At 37.5% G+C, this 19292-nt stretch overlaps 1 protein-coding gene across 6 annotated transcripts in view; it reads right to left on the bottom strand.

Moving 5' to 3' along the window:
• Positions 1-1563: 1563 nt before the first annotated feature.
• The window catches only part of ATR (ATR checkpoint kinase), a 72734-nt gene continuing 55005 nt past the window's right edge, over positions 1564-19292 (bottom strand). For 4 of the 6 annotated variants that reach the window (XM_032765625.2, XM_032765626.2, XM_032765630.2 and 1 more), the window contains 7 exons: positions 18999-19142; positions 14080-14230; positions 11581-11737; positions 11209-11362; positions 9940-10091; positions 6735-6840; positions 1564-2054 (listed from right to left, as the gene is read on the bottom strand). In XM_032765625.2, the coding sequence (XP_032621516.1) occupies positions 1881-2054; positions 6735-6840; positions 9940-10091; positions 11209-11362; positions 11581-11737; positions 14080-14230; positions 18999-19142 (1038 nt within the window). In that variant the 3' untranslated portion in view covers positions 1564-1880. Of the gene's footprint in view, positions 2055-6734; positions 6841-9939; positions 10092-11208; positions 11363-11580; positions 11738-14079; positions 14231-18998; positions 19143-19292 lie in introns of those variants that run through there. The other 2 variants (XM_032765628.2, XM_075068489.1) reach the window with 2 other exon arrangements.

Raw genomic sequence — 19292 nt, 5'->3', positions numbered from 1 at the left:
AGTGTCGCACAGTTAATACTTTCTTTTGTTACTGATTTAGGACATTTGTTTGTCCCATCAGTGAAAATTGAATATATTCAAAAACATTACTTACTTTTGTTTCTAGAAAAATTTTCTCTTTGACTTGAGTGGGAAATAACAGGGGCTAGAAAATTGCTTCACATGGGAAAACCTACAAGAAAGGAATGGGAAATAGATTTGCCAATAGTGGAGGAAACAAGGGGTTCTGTCCAGATGCTAAAAGCAGCGGGTCCTGTGCCTGAGCAATGGCTCCGAGGGGCTGCTCTTTCTGCAGCAACGGAGCCACTGTGCTAAACATTCCTCTAACCACTTCCCTCTGTTTTCCCTTAATTGGGTTTCACAGTATGGCAGGCTAGGGCAAGGATGTTAGTGCAGCTTCAGGACATGAGTTTGCCCCTCCCCACCAACAAAAAAGATCCTTATGGTGTGAAGGGACAGTAACACAAAGGCCCCTCAATCCCTTTACTTACATAAGGATGGAGATCCAGGCATGCGTGGGGGGGCTATTCTGCACACAGATCCAAGGAATGATTCTCTCCATTATAATGTATTACTCCTACTGCACCATACGTGTTCATGACACTTCATAGACAAATACTAGATCTCTGCCCCAAAGAGCTTAATTTAAGATAATTGCATATGCAAAGAGCAGGGAATTAGAATACAGGCCATTTGATTACTTTAATTCAGATTATGTATGCACCTTTTAATTCCAGGTGGGTTTTTTTTGGTGGGGGTGGGAAATCGGAATAGTAGAGATAGAATGTTATTTTCAAATGGTGCTCAGAGGTAATAATGGTCATAGTATAACAAATCGCATTCTATTTGGGTTCTTAGTGGGAGGCTATAAAATTGTTTCTGTAGGGGCTGAGGACTTTCTCAAAGTAAGGTGGGTTTGAGTGCACAAAATGATGTTTTCTAGAAGAGGTGAGGGGTGTAAAAACAAGAAAGTACAAGTAAAAAGGAAATTAAGGGCATGAATGATCTCAGTCACTTCAGAAGGCTAAATCAGGAAATGCTGTTGTCTTCAATTGGAGGACTTGTGTGACATGCCACAAAAACCTGCCTTTTGGTGACATGCCATATTATGCTCTACTGGGTGGTTTAGAGGTCAAACAGGTGCTACTAGTTGATACAATAGTTTAAAATGCCTGGGGGCTTCCCATTAGCAATAGCAAAATTTCAGAGAAACCTAGGTAAGAATGAATATCTTGCAAAAAAGTTTCTAGTTTTGGAAAACCCCTCTGAAATAGGTACATGAATACAGTTACTGGTAAAAATCCCATTTCAACCATGTTGATACAAAATTTATTTTATATACATTCTCTTTTTAAATATCAACTCGTCTCCTACACAAGAAATTAATTAGAAATAGAATAAGTATCTCCCTCCCTTAAAATATATATATATATAAAAAACATTTTATAAAGCTAATTTGACCCTGCTTAGATATGGGAGTATACATACACATTCATAAATATTGTAGATGAATGTAAAGTATATAGGAAACCACACACATGCATCGTTGAGATGACTGTATATTGTTTAGTAGTTCATTTATTGTATTCTGTATACATAAAACAGTCTCCATAAATACAAATATCTATGTATAAATGTATGTATCTTCAAACTCATATAATGCAATGAGTGCATTTATATGTGTATACAACATACACAGCATATGCACAACTACATAGTATATATTACATAGGCTGCATATTAAGTTGCAATGTAGATATGCACAATATCAGAAATCAACAAAAGTAGTAATTATAGAAAATATTACAGTGACTAAGAAAGAATTCAACAACGTTTTGTAAAAAAAAAATTATAGCAGCATAAGTTGTGAAGACAGTATTTCACATATATGGAGCCCAGCCCATGTACATCTGGCAGAGAAGGTTCTCATTGTTTGCTTCTTGAATAAGGTAATGAACATGCCCTTCAATAGACAAGGGCAATCCTTTTACCCGGTTCCTAGTCTTAATCACACCCTGTAGCCGCTGTTCTATGTCAAGGACATGAGTCTTGGCCTACAAACAAGGAGAAAGAAAACTTAAAATTCACATGTCCATACATTTGTCACATCTGTAACAGAAACAGTTCCTGTTCTTCCAAATAAAATTTTGGTTGATTACAACATGTATTCCTGATCCCACAAACAGATTTAATATACAAATATCTATGAACTTTTTTCTGAAAATAGTTTGAAGAAAATGAACAAAGTAAATCATTCTCAAGGACTGACTGCTTGTCGGGAAAGCTATAGCCTTAGCATTACTTTTACAACTAGACCTTATCAAAGATTGAATAAGCTATTGCACCATCTTTTGAAGCAGGTAGCAATGAAATGTGGTTTATTCTATAGAAATTCTTTCATCATCACAGTATGTATATGGCTCAGTAACACAGAGGCCAAGAGTAAACTGTAGTCAAAAAAGTATGTTCCAGAAAACATTCAGATATACTACGTTCCGAAAAGCAATTTTTTACCTGAAAATAGTGGATTTATTTTTTTTGGACTGATCTAATGTGGGCCAGATTGGAAGAGTTTTCCACTGATGTCAAAAAATGAGTCTGCAAGTATGAACCAGACTGGAGCCAAATAAAGAATTTTGACTAATTCTCAACCAGGCAAAACACACAACTATTATGCCATACACATACACTTACACAGAAAGAAGCTATATATTCCTTAATAAGATCACTCATTCATTTATGTTGTATATTGTATAACACAAAAAAACTACATTAGAAGAACAGTAAGACTGTAAGGTCAAGCTCTTAAGAGTTAGGAAATCCCAGAATTAAAGTTGGCTGTACGAACTTACTTCAGTCCCCTTATGCTAACTCAGCCTCATTATGATACAGACTTTAATAACATGTTTGATGCTGCTCACATACCCTTTTTCTCCCACAGGATCTCATTAAGTGCATGACAGACCTGTTCAGAGGATGAATCGGGGTTCTGAAGTGAAAGAGGCTGTTGTCTGTAGGGCTCCTGCCTCATTTGTTGCAGAAGTTAGGTGGTGTGTAGTGAATGAGGCAAGTGTTTGCAGGAGGAGAAAGGCTGGTCTCAGCTTAAGACAGTTGAACACCGCTCTGGAGGACAGAATTCTACTATCCCTGTCTGTGCCACAGACTTTCTATGTGATGCTAGCCAAGTCACTTAAACCAGATTTTTCACAAGTGATCATGAACTGTGTGTTTCTCATTTTCAGGGCGCCTGACTTGAGACTCTTGGGGTCTGATTTGCAGAAGTGCAGACCACTCATAATTGCACTGCACTCACACTGCAAATGAAATCAATAGGAGCTATGTTCAAAACATATAAAGTGCTATATAATGCCAAGAACTCTGAAAAATCAGTTCTACGTCTTTCACATTTGCAGGAGAGAGAGCAGGGCAAAAAAACCCTTAGCAAACCAAGACATCCATTGCACATGCTTCTCCCTCAGGAGAGGATGGGAGAACGCCACATGACAGATACGTAAACATCTTACTTAATGCACTACTGGAAGGTACCAGATAGTACGGCGATGAGAATGGTACAAAAGCCTATATATAATAGAACAGAAGAACCAAAAATAGTGGATACCTTTGACCTTAATTTCTCTGTGCCTCAGATCCCCATCTGGAAAATGGGGGTAATAATATTCCTTAATCTCCACAGGGATGTTGTGAAAATAAATTCATTTATATTTGTGAAGCCCTCAGATACTATAGCGAAGAGCATCATGGAAAAAACTCATGAAGAAATTAATTCTGTTATCAGAGCAAGCTTTGAACAGTGTGCAGTAAATAAGGTCTGGGGTGTCAAATACTGAACAAGAAAACAAAATATCAAATAGCTGTTCATTAAGTGAGCATCATTCATTCAGTATACAGAATGAGGTGGAAAAAATATGTGATCAGATAATTAAAAACTATCATACTGCATATGCATAAGAGGGCCAAGTAAGATTGCACAGGCAAATCCTGCATTTTCCAACTTTTGAGTGCTTGATTATGCACCTGTAATAATTAAATGCCCACAGGCTTCATTAGCGCAGAATTAAGTTTGTTCAGTGAATCCTCATGCCTTTCAAGAATATGGCAAATGGCTAAACTTAAACTTCTGAAAACCAGGAAATAAATTAAGGACTAGGAGCAGACTGGGTCTGGTGGAGGAAAAAGGGGGTGAGGTACTGGGAGCCAGTAGGTGGGAAGGGAGACTGGAGGCGGCTGGACAGTCCTGGTGCTCTGCTATAATAGTCCCCCAGGTGGAAAAGCAGCATCATGCCCAGCAACAGTTTTCACATATCTGCACACAGCATGTGTCATCTTCTAGCCTTATTCCCATCTATATGGGTTCAACTCTTCAAATCCTCCTCCATTCTGACTTGAAGCAGTTCCTTGGATATTTTGCAGCTAGTCAAATCCTTTTGTATGACATCCATTTATTTAGTTTTGGGTATTTCAACCCTTCTCTTACTCTCCACATCTACGTTTAACATCCTGCTTCCTATATAGTCTTCTGATCATCTTGTCACAGCCAAACCATTTTAGCCTGGATTCTCTCATCTTCACACTTCCTATAATTCATTTATTTTAAATATGGTCCATCCTTACAACTCCGAGCATCAATCTTAATATTTTCATTTCCACTGTATTTGAAATCTGCTCCTGTCCTCAGTGCCCAGCATTCAGAGCCAGGTCTAATTACTGTCGTGTAGATATTACTTTTTTCTGCTCTCCTCTCCTTTTAGCCCATGCCTTCCCTGTTCTGCTTATAAATGTTGTCGCTGAACTACTGAACCTAGGTATTTGAACTTCTGTACCATTGATGGTGGCTGACCCCGACAAACTTACAGTTCTGTTGTCTTCCTGCAAGACATCATTGAATCTACACACCATACATGCTGTTTTATTTCTGCTGATTTTCATATTATTTCTTTCAAGTACGCACCTCCATCTTCTTCGACTTCCTTTTTGTTCTCCTGCACAAGCAGTATACTATCTACAAAAAGCATGCATCAGGGTGCCAGTCTCTGGATGTTTTCTATAAGTGATTCAAGCACCAGCATGAACACAAAGGGGCTTAGTGCCATGCCTTGATGGACTCTGACTCTTACTGGAAACTGGTCAATTTTTCCATATGGCCTTCAAACTGTAGTAACAGCATCCATGTATATGTCCTGGATGAGTCTGATACATGAAGACTATCTGTTTCATTCTTATACAGATGACTTATCTCGGAATGTGGCCTAAGCCTTCTCAACATCAATGAATAGTATGCGCAGGGTTTTCCTTTTTTCTCCCTATATTTTTCCACGAACAATCTTAATGCAATATAATATCCACTGTTGACTTGCCTGCCACAAATCCAAACTGACTGTCATGGATCTTTACTTCTTTTCATAATCTCTTATCAATAACTTTGTGTAGAAAATATGTAGTTTCAGAAATTAGTTAGAGACCCTTCTAAATTATCTGTACAAATTAGCAGGACGTATTTCCCAAAACTATAAAGTCAGTTTAACAGAAGGTCATAGTAGCAACATGCCTACAGATAAGTCACAGATTTCTGAAAAGGGCAGCAGTTTAAACTCACACTGCGTAGGTGTAGCTCAGGCTCAATTACCACAAACTATCCCTTTGAGCCACCCAGATACTGTGACAATAATGTCTGGTAACCTTCTTCCCATAGTCTTACCACTTATGGACATTTCAATCTCTTTTGGCACATATCTTTCTAGAGAGCTAACATCTTCTTTTAAAAAGATTTTTAATATTGCTTCCTCAAAGGGCAGTGTATGCTGTGCATTAGGTAACATAAATGTCTAGTGACTGAGATCAGTTGAGGAACAATTAGAGCCGTAGTTTGAGCCCTGCATGTGCCGTGTGCGTGCACCCGCATACGTACATATGCCTGATTTCGTAAAATGGTGGGGTTTTGTTGGGGGTGGGTGGGGAGGACCATATCTTGGAATCTCTTGCTTACATTATCCAAATTTAGATCATGAACTCTAGCCAGCATCCCCATAAGGCACATAAATTTTCAAGACAATCCATGTAAGCATGTGAATTTTACAGTACTTAGAAGAGTGGACCTTTAAACAGACAATGCTGCTCAACCATAACTATTGCAGAGCTGGCACTCCCTAATAATGTTCTTTTAATGTAGTTTTATGTGTGTAATTTGCTAGGTTGTTAAAAGAGCAAGAGACTCCATTCCAGGCTCCAAGCAAGAGACTAGGTTCCATTCCAGACTCTGGAGGGGACTAGGCTCTAGTGGGTTAAGATACACTGATGGTAGAAACAGCAGAATCCATAGCACAGACAGGGCTCAAGTGGCATCATCACCATGTCATCCAGTAGCTTTGGAGAACATGTTGGTAAAAATGCATGAGCCCTCTCTACACTACAGCTTCCATGGCAGATGGAGCTGCACTTATGGGTCCTAATTTTATCAGTATAGACACAGCCTTAGAGAATGATGCTAAAAAGGTACAGTAGGTCTCATGAAGGTTTTTATTGAAGTATCTGTCTCATTTTAAGGATTAAACAACAGCAAAGAGATATTTAACAAAAAACAGCTGGAATAGGTTTGGAAGAAAAAAACCCAGGAAAGTAATGCTTTGCATAAATTAGAACAAAACAATTGATGATACTGTGAAATATAAAATAATGAAATGTTAGTTCTAGAGTAGATCAAATTTCTTGCAACTGACCTTTTCATTGACAACTTCCCCAGTTTCATTCACCTGTGCTTTTGTATTACCTTTCACTGGTTTACTCCACTCGACAAGGGGATCGTGGATAAAAGTCTTCAAGACACTAAAAACATACAAACAAAATAAGACACTTTTTCCGTTTGCTAAAATAAAACATTACTGCTTAATATTCATAATTAATAGTCTATAATTCTTTATTTCCTAAAGGAAGGAAAAACATTAATGAAGCCCTTCATTTTATTTTAAAGAGTCTATTTCCTTTACAGTTCTCTCCACAGTATCACTACTGGTAATTTCATAAAGGTTAGCTTTGTCCATGACTGCAGTCAAACAACACAACTATTCTTTTGAATCTGATCGTCTATCCTCTAACAGCAACTTTTGCAATTAAAATAACAGAACAGCATACCTTTCAAAAGGCAGTAAAAATAATGGCTTATTTTCTCGTCTGGACAGGTTAGTGGAACAGTAATGTAACTGACAGCCCTCAGAACATGAGCTATCTTCCAGGTTTCTCTGAGTAAAGATCTTAAATGTGTTCTCAAGTTAATGCAAAACTAGTCAGTGTAAGCAATTTTGCTATGAACAGTCTAGTGAAATATGTAGCAAGTGTGTGGCAACTCCAGGAAGTAAAAGCAGATTATAGAACATCCAATTTAAGCACAAATCCTCTACAGACTCCTAGTCTGTACTACAATTAATCCATCATGATCTGAATATTGGCAGGCCAAATGCTCAGAAATGGGATACAAGCACAACAGAATAAAGACGCTCTGTGGCTGTCATCACTACTGAGCATCACTGATTCAACTCACAATGGATCAAATTCTGGTGCCCTTAACCAAACAAAACTAACATTTATTTAATGGACATTTTGTATAATGAAGAACTTCACTGTTTGGCTCCAAGTGAATATTAAATATAAAAATTGCCTTTTTAATGAGAAATGCTACCCTTCATAGTTCCCCAAAAATTCTTTCAATAAGATTACTACTATCTGTTGATAGCTTTAAAAAACACATGAAACTCTTTTACATAATGTTTTCTAGAGAAAAGTTAAATAATTCTTTTAACATGCAACAATACCACCACAAACAAAATTAACATTTGTTAAACAGCACTGAAGAAAACCTGTCAACAAATCAATGGTCTCCATTTATCCCCTATGCCTGGACTTCAGTTTGAAAAAATGAGGGAGTCAGCATTCAGCCAAATTTTTATCCCACTTGTGATAGAGGTGCACACAGTTTAATATATAAAACAATACAGTAAAATCTGCACTAAGAATCATCTCCACTCTGATTTATGCAACCATTGAAAATTATCCAATGTTTTAAGTACAGTTTGTTTGTGCCTTAGAAAGTCACCTGGTACGAGGTAACTTTGTTTTTTTTGTTCCACTGGGTAATGGTGCAAGATGGGCTTCATGGTATCTGTTTTGAACGTAATTTATCCTTATTTTGGACTTGGAATGTATAAAATCCTGCACAGCCAACACTGAAATATGGGTTGAAACAACATCAGGATGTGTGTCACTGGAGCAAGACTATATACTCAAGCCAAAATTTTAGAAATTTAAAAATGTTGGACTCACTCTCAGGGTGAAAAGGCTACTAAGAAAGTTTCAGCTTTACATTCCAGAGTAGAAGCAGATAATGGGTCAGACCTTTTGTAAGCCTCTTTGCACTGAACTAGGTGACTGTGACACATGGCTAGAAAGGGTTAAACATCCTGCAAAATAAATAACCCTCAAAAGGCACGTGGGGAGATAATGTTTGTGTTTTTGTGTATTTACATATGAATGAGTAGGGTCAACAATGTAATCAACAGTCCCTGTCTATGTTGTATTCTGATAATCTAGAGGTCAAAAGAACATCTTATTTAAATGAATTGTAAACCTGGGATATCTCTATTCATCTCTCTTTGAAATGTATAACAAATAATCTGTGACTGATGGAGGAACAAGAAAACATCCTTAAGTTAATTCTATACCTAAGTACCAGTGATGGACCTCCTTCAAGAGTCATGCTAATTACCTTTAGAACTCCCAGCTCCTCAAAAGACATGAAATTGTACAAAAGATGCTTGGGTCCTGGATTCTGTCATCTCAGATCTGCTCAGGCTTCATCAGAGGAAGTCTGAATCACAAGACTGAGGTCCCCATTATGCTGGTATGCTCTGAATATGATATTTGGACATTGGACTATAACCTATGAACTATTTCTGAAAGAACTCTTTGCAACTACAAAGCTCATCATCCTCAACCTCAGTGAATTGAACTCATGTCTATATGTATATATTGATCATCTAACCGTATTCTCTTTATGTTGTTTTAAAATAAATTTTAGTTTAGTTAATAAGAATTGACTGTAGCGTGTATTTGGGTAACAGGTGAAACATTCATTAACCTGAGAGATAATGTGTCAGACCCTTTGGGATTGGCAGAACCTTTTCCTTTACATGATGAAATAAGATTTACAGAATTTTTCATTATATCTGATGTGGGTACCTGATTGGAGGCCTGAGGCTGGATCACTTTAAGGGAACTGTGTTGTTTGCACTTCTGAGTAACCAGAAAGGTAATAAAGAAGCTGTTTTATGCTCGCTTTGTAAACCTAAGTAGTGGAATATCCATTAGCTTTATCGGGATTGTCTGCCCCATTCTTTGCAGTTCACCCTAATTGAGTGATCACAGCTGGTCCCCATTGGGACCCTGGTCACGGTGACTTACAGCTTTCTCAAACAGGCAGCCAAGGATTCCTCCACTACCTGAGAAGAGCAATGCAGCTGAGGATCTAGCTCTAAAGAACTAAGCAGAAGAGGGTTAAAGCAGAGACAATTTGAGGTAAATAAAAACTAAACAAAGTTATATTTTGAGAACAAACAGAAGTTTAGTATAAGATGGTAAAACTTCTATCCACAGTAAACCTTGGTACTTTTTCTTATTACTAGTTAGAAAGTAACTCTACAGTTAACAAAATATGTTGACTAGCTATACTGTTTTATACATAAAGTGCATGTCAGACTCAATCTACTCATGTCAGACTCAATCCAGTAGCACTCAATCTAAAGTGCTACTGGAAGAGGAGTTTTTTCTCTCCCCAAAAGAACTGGCTCAGGGACCACAGTTAACATTTCAAGTTTATATCATAAACTAGATAATTTTATTATAAAAACCTCTTAAATACGGATTGCTATTTACCTCATTAGAGGTTCTCTCTGATCACGCATTAGCCTCATTGTGACTTCACAAGCTCTTCGGAAGAGACCTTCTGTTCCCATTGGACCCATTCCATTGACCATATTATGAGTGAGGCGAAAAGGTACAATTTCTGGAACTTCAAAAGTTTCCCCCTGCAAATTAATAAAAAGTTAATTAAATCTAAAGTTAACTTCAGAACAGTTTTTCTGATTTTTTATTTCTATCAAGTTTCTTTTCCAAATTGTATGTCAGACCGTTGCAGGCCAAACAACTAATTTATCCTGCCTAACTATTACCATTAGAGTAAACCAAATTCAGGTGATTCTGGCATAGATTTGAATTGGATTATGTCAGCATTGCTTCTGGAGGTCTCATCCTAGCTAGCAGACATTTGGCCATATCACAATTCCATCTCACCATTTAGGAAAATGTGGCATGAGCAAAGGATTGAAGATAGATATGGGATACAGAATAATAAAAGTGACAAATACTAGGAGTCTGGTGAAAGATTGATGAGAATTACTCAAAAAAATCTTCAATGTTTTCTGTTTTAAATCATACACCAGCTTTCAAGATGTGTTATCTTTGTTCCACCACCTCAGGCAAATTCAGATGATAGTTTTAAAATCCTCATTATTCGCATAATTTATAGATAGTCAAAACATTTTGTTTCAAAAACAAGGTTGAATAGGACCAACAAGGCCAAATGGTTGGCACTGATGATTTAACAGGACAACTAGTTGACCAGGACCCATATTACATATTTTTGAATTAAGCCGAACACCAACTAGATTGTCCAATAGAAATACCAAAACTCATTTTGGCCACAGTTAAAAAGAAAATGACACTTTCTTCCACGGCAAATTCTCTTTTGAGTGACTGATGTACAAAACTACGTTATTCACAACAGCAGTGACAGACAGACAGACAGAAAGAATGTTTTGTAAACATCGAGCAAGTACTCTCACATGTGCTGACATTTTAGTGCATCCAAAGAAAGCTCATGTGATGCTGCCTGAACAAAGACTGCTTTAATTATCATGGCATATAGGATAATAATGCCTTTGTGTAAGATTTTTTTTCCACTGGATATATAGGTTTATATACTCTAAAGCATCTGAATAGGAAACACAATGATATATGAATATCAATATAGATATTCCGAGTCTCAAAATAAAAGAAATACTGAAAAAGCAGGAGAGATTTGTGGATTTTGAACTTACAAGTGTTTAAAAAATAAGCAAGATCAGAAAGAAAGACATTTCCTACCTTATTGAACAAACAGTTGAAGTCCACATGCACACATTCACCAGTCAAAGAATCAAAAAGAATATTTTCACCATGGCGGTCTCCCAAGCCCAGTATGTAACCAACCATTGACATCACTGCAGTGGAACGGCAATAGGCTGATCTGCTACTGTACCTACAGAAAATAAGGATCCAGTGTAAAAACCTAGGATCACTTGCCCTTGCACAACCTTTTAGACAATTTAGAGCTTTTAAATAGCTTTTGTGCTCTATGTGAAAAGCTCCAGTCTTAGTTTGCTTAGTACATATTTCATTTTCTATCTGCTTTATCTTCATTTACATTTTGTGAAAATAAACTAGTGTCATTAAGCTAACATGATCACAGCAACTGACCATAAAGTAGGATCAGGGAATGTTCTCAGAAACCATTCATGAAAAATAGGAGGATGTCGGGGCAGAAGAGTTTCTTTGAACATTTTCAGCTTTTCAGATAAAGGTGCCGACTTCGGAAGCATGTGTTGCCGTAGCTCCTTTCCAGTCATATAGACTCCTGTAAAAGATTTCAATCAGATGTAGCAAACCAAGTCTTATTATATAAGGTGTCCCCCCAACTACTATTTAGAGTTCATCAAGTGTAGCTTAAAATACCAAAGTTAGAACAGGTTTCACTGTTTTAATTAAATTAATATTTTAAAAAGTATTGGCAACTCAGGAAAAAAGGAAGCTGTGCAAGCACATTACAAATTCAGATCTTGGCTGAGCCAGGTTACATGAAGTAAACAAATTCCCTTCCACAATAAAATCCTTATGATCCATCAAACATGCCAGTTGACACATGTGAAAGACAAAGCCTCTACTGTCATCTGCAGCTCAGAAAATTGTGAGTACTGTGTAGTTGACTCAGATGAAGTACAAAAAAAGTAAGGCTGTCAAGCGATTAAAAAAATTAATCGCGATTAATCGCGCTTTTAAACACAATAGAATACCATTTATTTTAAATATTTTTGAATGTTTACTACATTTTCAAATATATTAATTTCAGTTACAACACAGAACACAAAGTTCACAGTGCTCACTATATTTTTATATTTATTTTTTATTCCAAATATTTGCACCATAAAAAACAAAAAAATTGTATTTTTCAATTCACTTCATACAAGTACTGTAGTGCAATCTCTTTACCATGAAAGTTGAATTTACAAGAGTAGAATTTTGTACAAAAAAAAAAAAACTGCATTCAAAAATAAAACAATGTAAAACTTTAGAGCTTACAAGTCCACTTAGTCCTGCTTCTTGGTTAGTCAATACTCAGACAAACAAGGTTGGTTACCATTTGCAGGAGATAATGCTGCCTGCTTCTTCTTTATGTCATCTGAAAGTGAGAACAGGCGTTCACATGGCACTGTTGTAGCTGGCGTTGCAAGATATTTACGTGCCAGATGCGCTAAAGATTCGTATGTCCCTTCATGCTTCAATTACCATTCCAGAGAACATGCTTCCATGCTGATCATGGGTTCTGCTCTACGATGATCCAAAGCACTGAGGACTGACGCATGTTCATTTTCATCATCTGAGTCAGATGCCACCACCAGAAGATTGATTTTCTTTTTTGGTTGTTTGGGTTCTGTAGTTTCTGAGTTCTGAGTTCTGTAGCATCAGAGTGCTGCTCTTTTAAGACTTCTAAAAGCATGCTCCACACCTCATCACTCTCAGATTTTGGACGGCACTTCAGATTCTTAAACCTTGGGTCAACTGCTGTAGCTATTTTTAGAAATTTCACATCAGTACCTTCTTTGCGTTTTGTCAAATCTGCTGTGAAAGTGTTCTTAAAGTGAACACGTGCTGGGTCATCATCCAAAACTGCTATAACATGAAATATATGCAGAGTATGGGTAAAACAGAATAGGAGACACACAATTCTCCCCACAAAGGAGTATAGTACAAATTTAATTGACACATTTTTTTTTTAATGAGTATCATCAGCATGGAAGTCTGTCCTCTGGAATGGTGGCCGAAGCATGAAGGGGCATATGAACGTTTAGCATATCTGGCATGTAAATACCTTGCAATGCCAGCTACAAAAGTGCCATGAAAATGCCTGTTCTTACTTTCAGGTGACATTGTAAATAAGAAGAAGATAGCAGTATCTCTCGTCAACATAAACAAACTTGTTTGTCTGAGCGATTGGCAGAATAAGAAGTAGGACTGAGTGGACCTGCAGATGCTAAAGTTTTATATTGTTTTGTTTTTGAGTGCAGTTATGTTACAACAACAAAAAATCTGCATTTATAAGTTACACTTTCACAATAAAGAGATTGCACTTCAGTACTTGTATGAGGTGAATTTGAAATATACACCTTCTTTTATTATTTTTACAGTGCAAATATTTGTAATAAAAATAATATAAACTGAGCACTGTGCACTTTGTATTCTGTGTTGTAACTGAAATCAATATTGAAAATGCAGACAACATCCAATAATATTTAATACATTTCAATTGGTATTCTATTGTTATAAGTGCAATTAATTGTGATTAATACTAATCCAATAGTAAAGGCGGTAGTATGGACTCTGACCGCTAGGCTGCACTGCCCTGACAGCAAGGGGCTGAAGTATTAACTCTGGCCATTGAGCCCCGTTGCTCTGTGATTAAGGCTGTATTACAGACTTTGGCCACTAGGCCGCACTGCCCTGAGAGTAAGGGCTGCGCTGCCCTGAGACGTGGGACAGTCCTTCCAACTCAACAGTGGGGCTGTGATGCACCTCTGACCCGCGCCACTCTGGGTGATGAGGTGTATCAACCCCGCAACAACATATATATCTCTACTTTATCTGATTTCATTGCTCTTTGTCTGTCCCCTTCACATGAATTTTTATATACAAGTTTTTTACCCTTCTCCTTGTACAGTTTGATCAGGATATTTCTTAAGCCAGACGTGTTGTTCACCCATTCAATTATCCCACATTCATCATTTAGTGGAATAACTGCATAGGTTCGAATATGGAGTTCTCTCCTACGTGACTCGGCATCCTTTCTTAAGCACTATTTATAAAACAAAATAAATAACATTACCAAATATCACCAAAAACACAAGATCAAAATAAATTGATAACTTTAACCAATTTGTCCCGCTGGGGAGGGAACCCCAGTTATTAGGAAGAGCAAGGTAATAATAATGGGGGATTTGATTATTAGAAATACAGATAGTTGTGTTTCTGATGACCAGGAGAACCACCTGGTAAACTGCATGCGCCATACTAAGGTTGTAGATCTCTTGAAGACAACTAGACAGACTTATGTGCAATACTAGGGAGGAGCCAATAGTCCTGGTACATTTAGTTACCAATGACATAGAAAAAGGTAGGAGAGAGGTCCCAGAGGCCAAATTTAGGCTGCTAATAAGAGATTAAAGCACAAGACCTCCAAGGTAGCATTCTCTGCAATGCTTCCATTTCCATGCACAAGGCCAGAAAGACAAGCAGAACTGCAGGGTCTCAATGTGTTAATGAGATGACGGGGTAGGGAGAAGAGTTTCAGATTTACTACGAACTGGGGACCCTTTTGGAAAAGGAGCAGCCCATACAGGAAGGATGGGTCCATCTCAATCAAAATGGAACCAGAGCGTTGGCATGTAAAATTAAAAAGGTTGTAGGAAGATTTTTTTAAACTAAAGGCTGGGGTAAAGCTGACAGGTGTGGAGAAGCATATGGTTTGGGAGGAGACATCCCTTAGGGATGAATTTATTAAAAGGGGAACTCTATATCCTAGTAAAAAGGATAGGTAAGAAGTTGGTAAAGTACACATAGGAGCTAGTGAGGAACAGTCAAACATAAGAGTCCCATTTAAACATAACACAAGGCGGCAAACAACTGAATATTAACAAAATGTACAAGTATCTATATACAAATGCTAGAAGTCTAAACACTAAGATGGTGAACTAGGGTGCCTGGAATTAAATTAGGATATTGATATTATAGGTATCACAGAAACTTGGTGCAATTAGGATTATCATCAATGGGACATGGTAATACCAGGATACAAAATATATAGTAATGACAGAGTTGCCTGTGCTGGTAGGGGAGTGGCACTATATGGGAAAGAAAGCGTAGAGTCAAATAAAGTAAAAATCTTAAATGAATCAAACTGTACCACAGAATCTCAATGGATAGAAATTCCATGCTTGAACAATAAGAGTATAGCAGTATATACTACCAAACACCTGACCAAGATGGTGTCAGAGCCTGTGAAAAGCTCTGGAAGATTAGAGGCTACCAAAACAGAAAACGCAATAATAATAGATGATTTCAACTATCCTCATATTGACTCTCACCTCAGGGATACAGAGATAAAATTTCTGGACAACGTAAATGCCTAGTTCTTGGAGCAGCTTGTCCTGGAACTCACAATAGGAAAGGCAATTCTTGATTTAGTCCTAAGTGGAGCACAGGATTGGGTCCAGGAGGTAACAGTTGAACTGATCAGTGATAGTGTCCATAATGTAATTAAATTTAAACGTCTGCAGGAGGGGGGGAGAAGGGCGCCAAAGAAACTACCACAGTAGCATTTAGCTTTAAAAAGGGGAACTATACAAAAATGAGGATGCTAGTTAAATGGAAATAAAAAGTAATAGTAACAAGGGTGAAATGCCTGCAAACAGCATGTAGAATATTTAAAACCACCACCACAGAGGCTCAAACTAAATGCATACCCTAAATAAATAAACCCCCCAAAAAACAGTAAGATGACAAAAAATGCCACCATGGCTAACCAGGAGATTAAAAAAGGTGGTTAGAGGCAAAAAGGTATTCTTTAAAAAATGAGAATCAAATCCTACTGAGGAAAATAGAAAAGAACATAATCCTGGAAAGTCAAGTGTAAAAGTATTAGGAGGCAGGCCAAGACAGAATTTGAAGAGAAAAATTTTAAGTACATCAGAAGCAGGAAGCTGGCCAATCAGTCAGTGGGGCTAGTGGGCAGCTGAGGTGCTAAAGGTGCACCTAAGGATGACAAGGCCATTGCAGTGTAGCTAAATTAATTCTTTGCATTGGTCCTCATTGCAGAAGATGCCAGGAAGATTTCCATACCTAAGCCATTCTCTATAGCTGACAAATCTGAGGATTGAGGTGTCAACAGAGGACCTTTTAGGACAAACTGATAAACTAAACAATAATAAGTCACTAGGACCACATTCACCTAAGAGTTCAGAAGAAACTATCGCAGAACTAGTAACTATGGTATGTAACCTACCCCTTAAAATCAGCCTCTGTACCAGATGACTGGAGGATAGCTAAGGTAATATGATTTTTTTTAAAAAGGCTCCAGAGGCAAACCTTGCAATTACAGGTCAATAAAGCCTAACTTCAGTACCAGGCAAACTGGTTGAAACTATAGTAAAAAACAGAATTATCAGAAACAAACATGATCTGTTGGGGGAAGAGTCTCTCTTTGTAAAGGAAAATCATGCTTCACCAATCTATTAGAATTCTTTGAGGGTGTCAACAAACATGTGAAACAGGGTGATCCAACTGATGTAGTGAACATGGATTTTAAGAAAACCTCTGACAATATCCCTCACCAATGGCTCTTCAGCCAACCTTGGCTTGTCTACATTAGCACTTTACAGCGCTGCAACTTTCTCACTCAGGGGTGTGAAAAAACACCCCTCCAAGTGCAGCAAGTTTCAGCCCCGTAAAGTACCAGCGTAAACAGTGCACCAGCGCTGGTAGCTACACCCCTCGTGGAGGTGGGTTTTTTTAGGACGCTGGGAGAACTCTCTCCCAGCACTCTGCTGCTACTACACAAGCCATTTAATGTTGCCATTGTAGACTAGTCCTGAGCAGTCATTAGGAGAAGAGGGAAAGTCCTCTCATGGATCAGTGACTGGTTAAAAGATAGTAAACAAAGGGTAGGAATAAATAGTCAGTTTTCAGAATGGAGAGTGGTAAACACTGGGGTCTCTCAGCAATCTGTACTGGGATGACAGCTGTTCAACATAGTCAGAAATGTTCTGGAAAACAGGGTGAACACTGAAATGGCAAAATATGCAGACTATACAGTATTAAATTACTCAAGATAGTTAAATCCAAGAACACAAAGAGTTTCAGAGCGATCTCACAAAAGTGGTTAACGGGGCAACAAAATTCAATGCTGATAAGTGATAATTAATGCACATCAGTAAACATAATCCTAACTATACATACAAAATGATGGGGTCTACATTAGCTGTTACCACTCAAGGAAGATATCTTGGAGTCATCATGGACAGATCTTTGAAAATAGCTGTTCAATGTGCAGCAGTAGTCAAAAAGCTAACAAAATGTCAGGAACTATTAGGAAAGGGATAGATAATAAAAGAGACAGAATCATAACATCACTATATAGATCCATGGTATGTCCACACCTTGAATACCGCATGCAGTTTTGGTCACTCCATTTAAAATAAAAAAAAGATACATTATGATTGGAAAAAAGTCCAGAGAAAAGCAACAAAAATGATTAGGCATACAGAACAGAAAGCTTATGCTTAAATAAATTTGTTAAGTCTATAAGGTGTCACAAGTACTCCTCATTCTTTTTGCTGATACAGACTAACACAGCTACCACTCTGAAACTTAAAAAGACCGGGACTGTTCAGCTTAGACAACTAAGGGGGGGATGTGATAAGAGGTCTATAAAATTGTCAATGGTCTGGAAAAAGCAAATAGGAAATTTATCTTTTCATATAACACAAGAATTAGGGGTCACTCGATTAAATTAACAGGCAAACAAAAATTAAAATTAAAACAAACAAAAGGTAGTACTTTCACAACATGGTCAACATGTGGAACTCATTGTCAGGGAATGTTGTGAAAGCTAAAGTATAACTGGATTCAAAAGAGAATTAGATAAGTGCATGGAGGATAGGTCCATCAATGGCTATTAGCCAAGATGGTCAAGGATGAAACTCCATGTTCTGGATGTCCCTAAACATCTGACTGCCAGAATCTGGGCCTGACAACAGGGGGTGAATCATTCAAAATTGCTCTTTTCTGTTCATTCCCTCAGAAGTATCTGGCACTGGGTTAGATGGACCACCAGTCCGACCCAATATGGCCTTATGTCTACATCTAACTTTCCCCCACCATAATCTAGGGTTTTAAATTCTGAAATTCCACATTTGCAGTAAATCAAAAGTAAATAGAATTCTTACATCTCTTCCCTACTTGCCCTCAAAAAAAAAAGATTTTACAATAAAGATCACTGGCTGAATAAACCCTTTAAAGGAACGTCTGGGTGAGTTAGTAGGTTAGTATTCCAGAGCCACTACCAGCACTGACCTACTGAAAATATAGTATATTAACATTAGGTGAACTAGTGAAAAATACAACCTGATTAGGATAAAAATAGTCTCTTTCCATAGTTGTTAAAGTTTTGCCATAACCACTGTTTATCTACCCATCATTGCCTAGCAATGAAGAAATCCTCAGTCAGAGGGAGGTGTAATGAGGTTAGGGGGAAACAATTATCAGTAGACAGGGTAAAGGTAAGGTAAGGGCAGAAAGATAACAAGTAACTCCTCCAAATTTTACATAGACTATTTTTTTCTTGAACAAAGTCCCAATTCTGTGAGCATCCTCAATTCCCACAGAAATCAGTGGGAGTTGAATGCATTCAAGACTTTGTAGGATTGGGCACTAATTGAAGTAATATTTTTTCCCATAAAGATTTATTTTTAAAGGATGTAGGGAGTCAAATACTTTTATTAGTTGATTACTTCATCATTTTTCTAGTCAACAAGCATAGAGGAAAATTTGCAAAATTATCTTCAAACCTTATTAATCAAGGAATTAAACTCCATGAGTCGGCAATCTTTTCTTAGGTCATCTTTTGGCTTACACATCATAATGTAGGCTTTTCCATCTGAACCTTTTAAAGTAATCTTTTTTGGTTTTTGAAGAGATGCAAGGATTTCCACCTAAAGGAAAAATGGAAGTAATCATTAAATCTTGTGGTTATTCTTCAGCAAAGTCTTGGGAATCTTAACAGCCACATTCGTGCTAGCACTTCCTATTTTAGCTAGTTTACAACTCATTTGACCCTAGCCAAAACTTGATCTCAGTACAAG

Source organism: Chelonoidis abingdonii, chromosome 8 (genome assembly GCF_003597395.2).
Source record: "Chelonoidis abingdonii isolate Lonesome George chromosome 8, CheloAbing_2.0, whole genome shotgun sequence".
Lineage (NCBI taxonomy): Eukaryota > Metazoa > Chordata > Testudines > Testudinidae > Chelonoidis > Chelonoidis abingdonii.
Note: the sequence above shows the minus strand (reverse complement) of the source record. Positions and strands in the feature narration are given on the sequence as shown.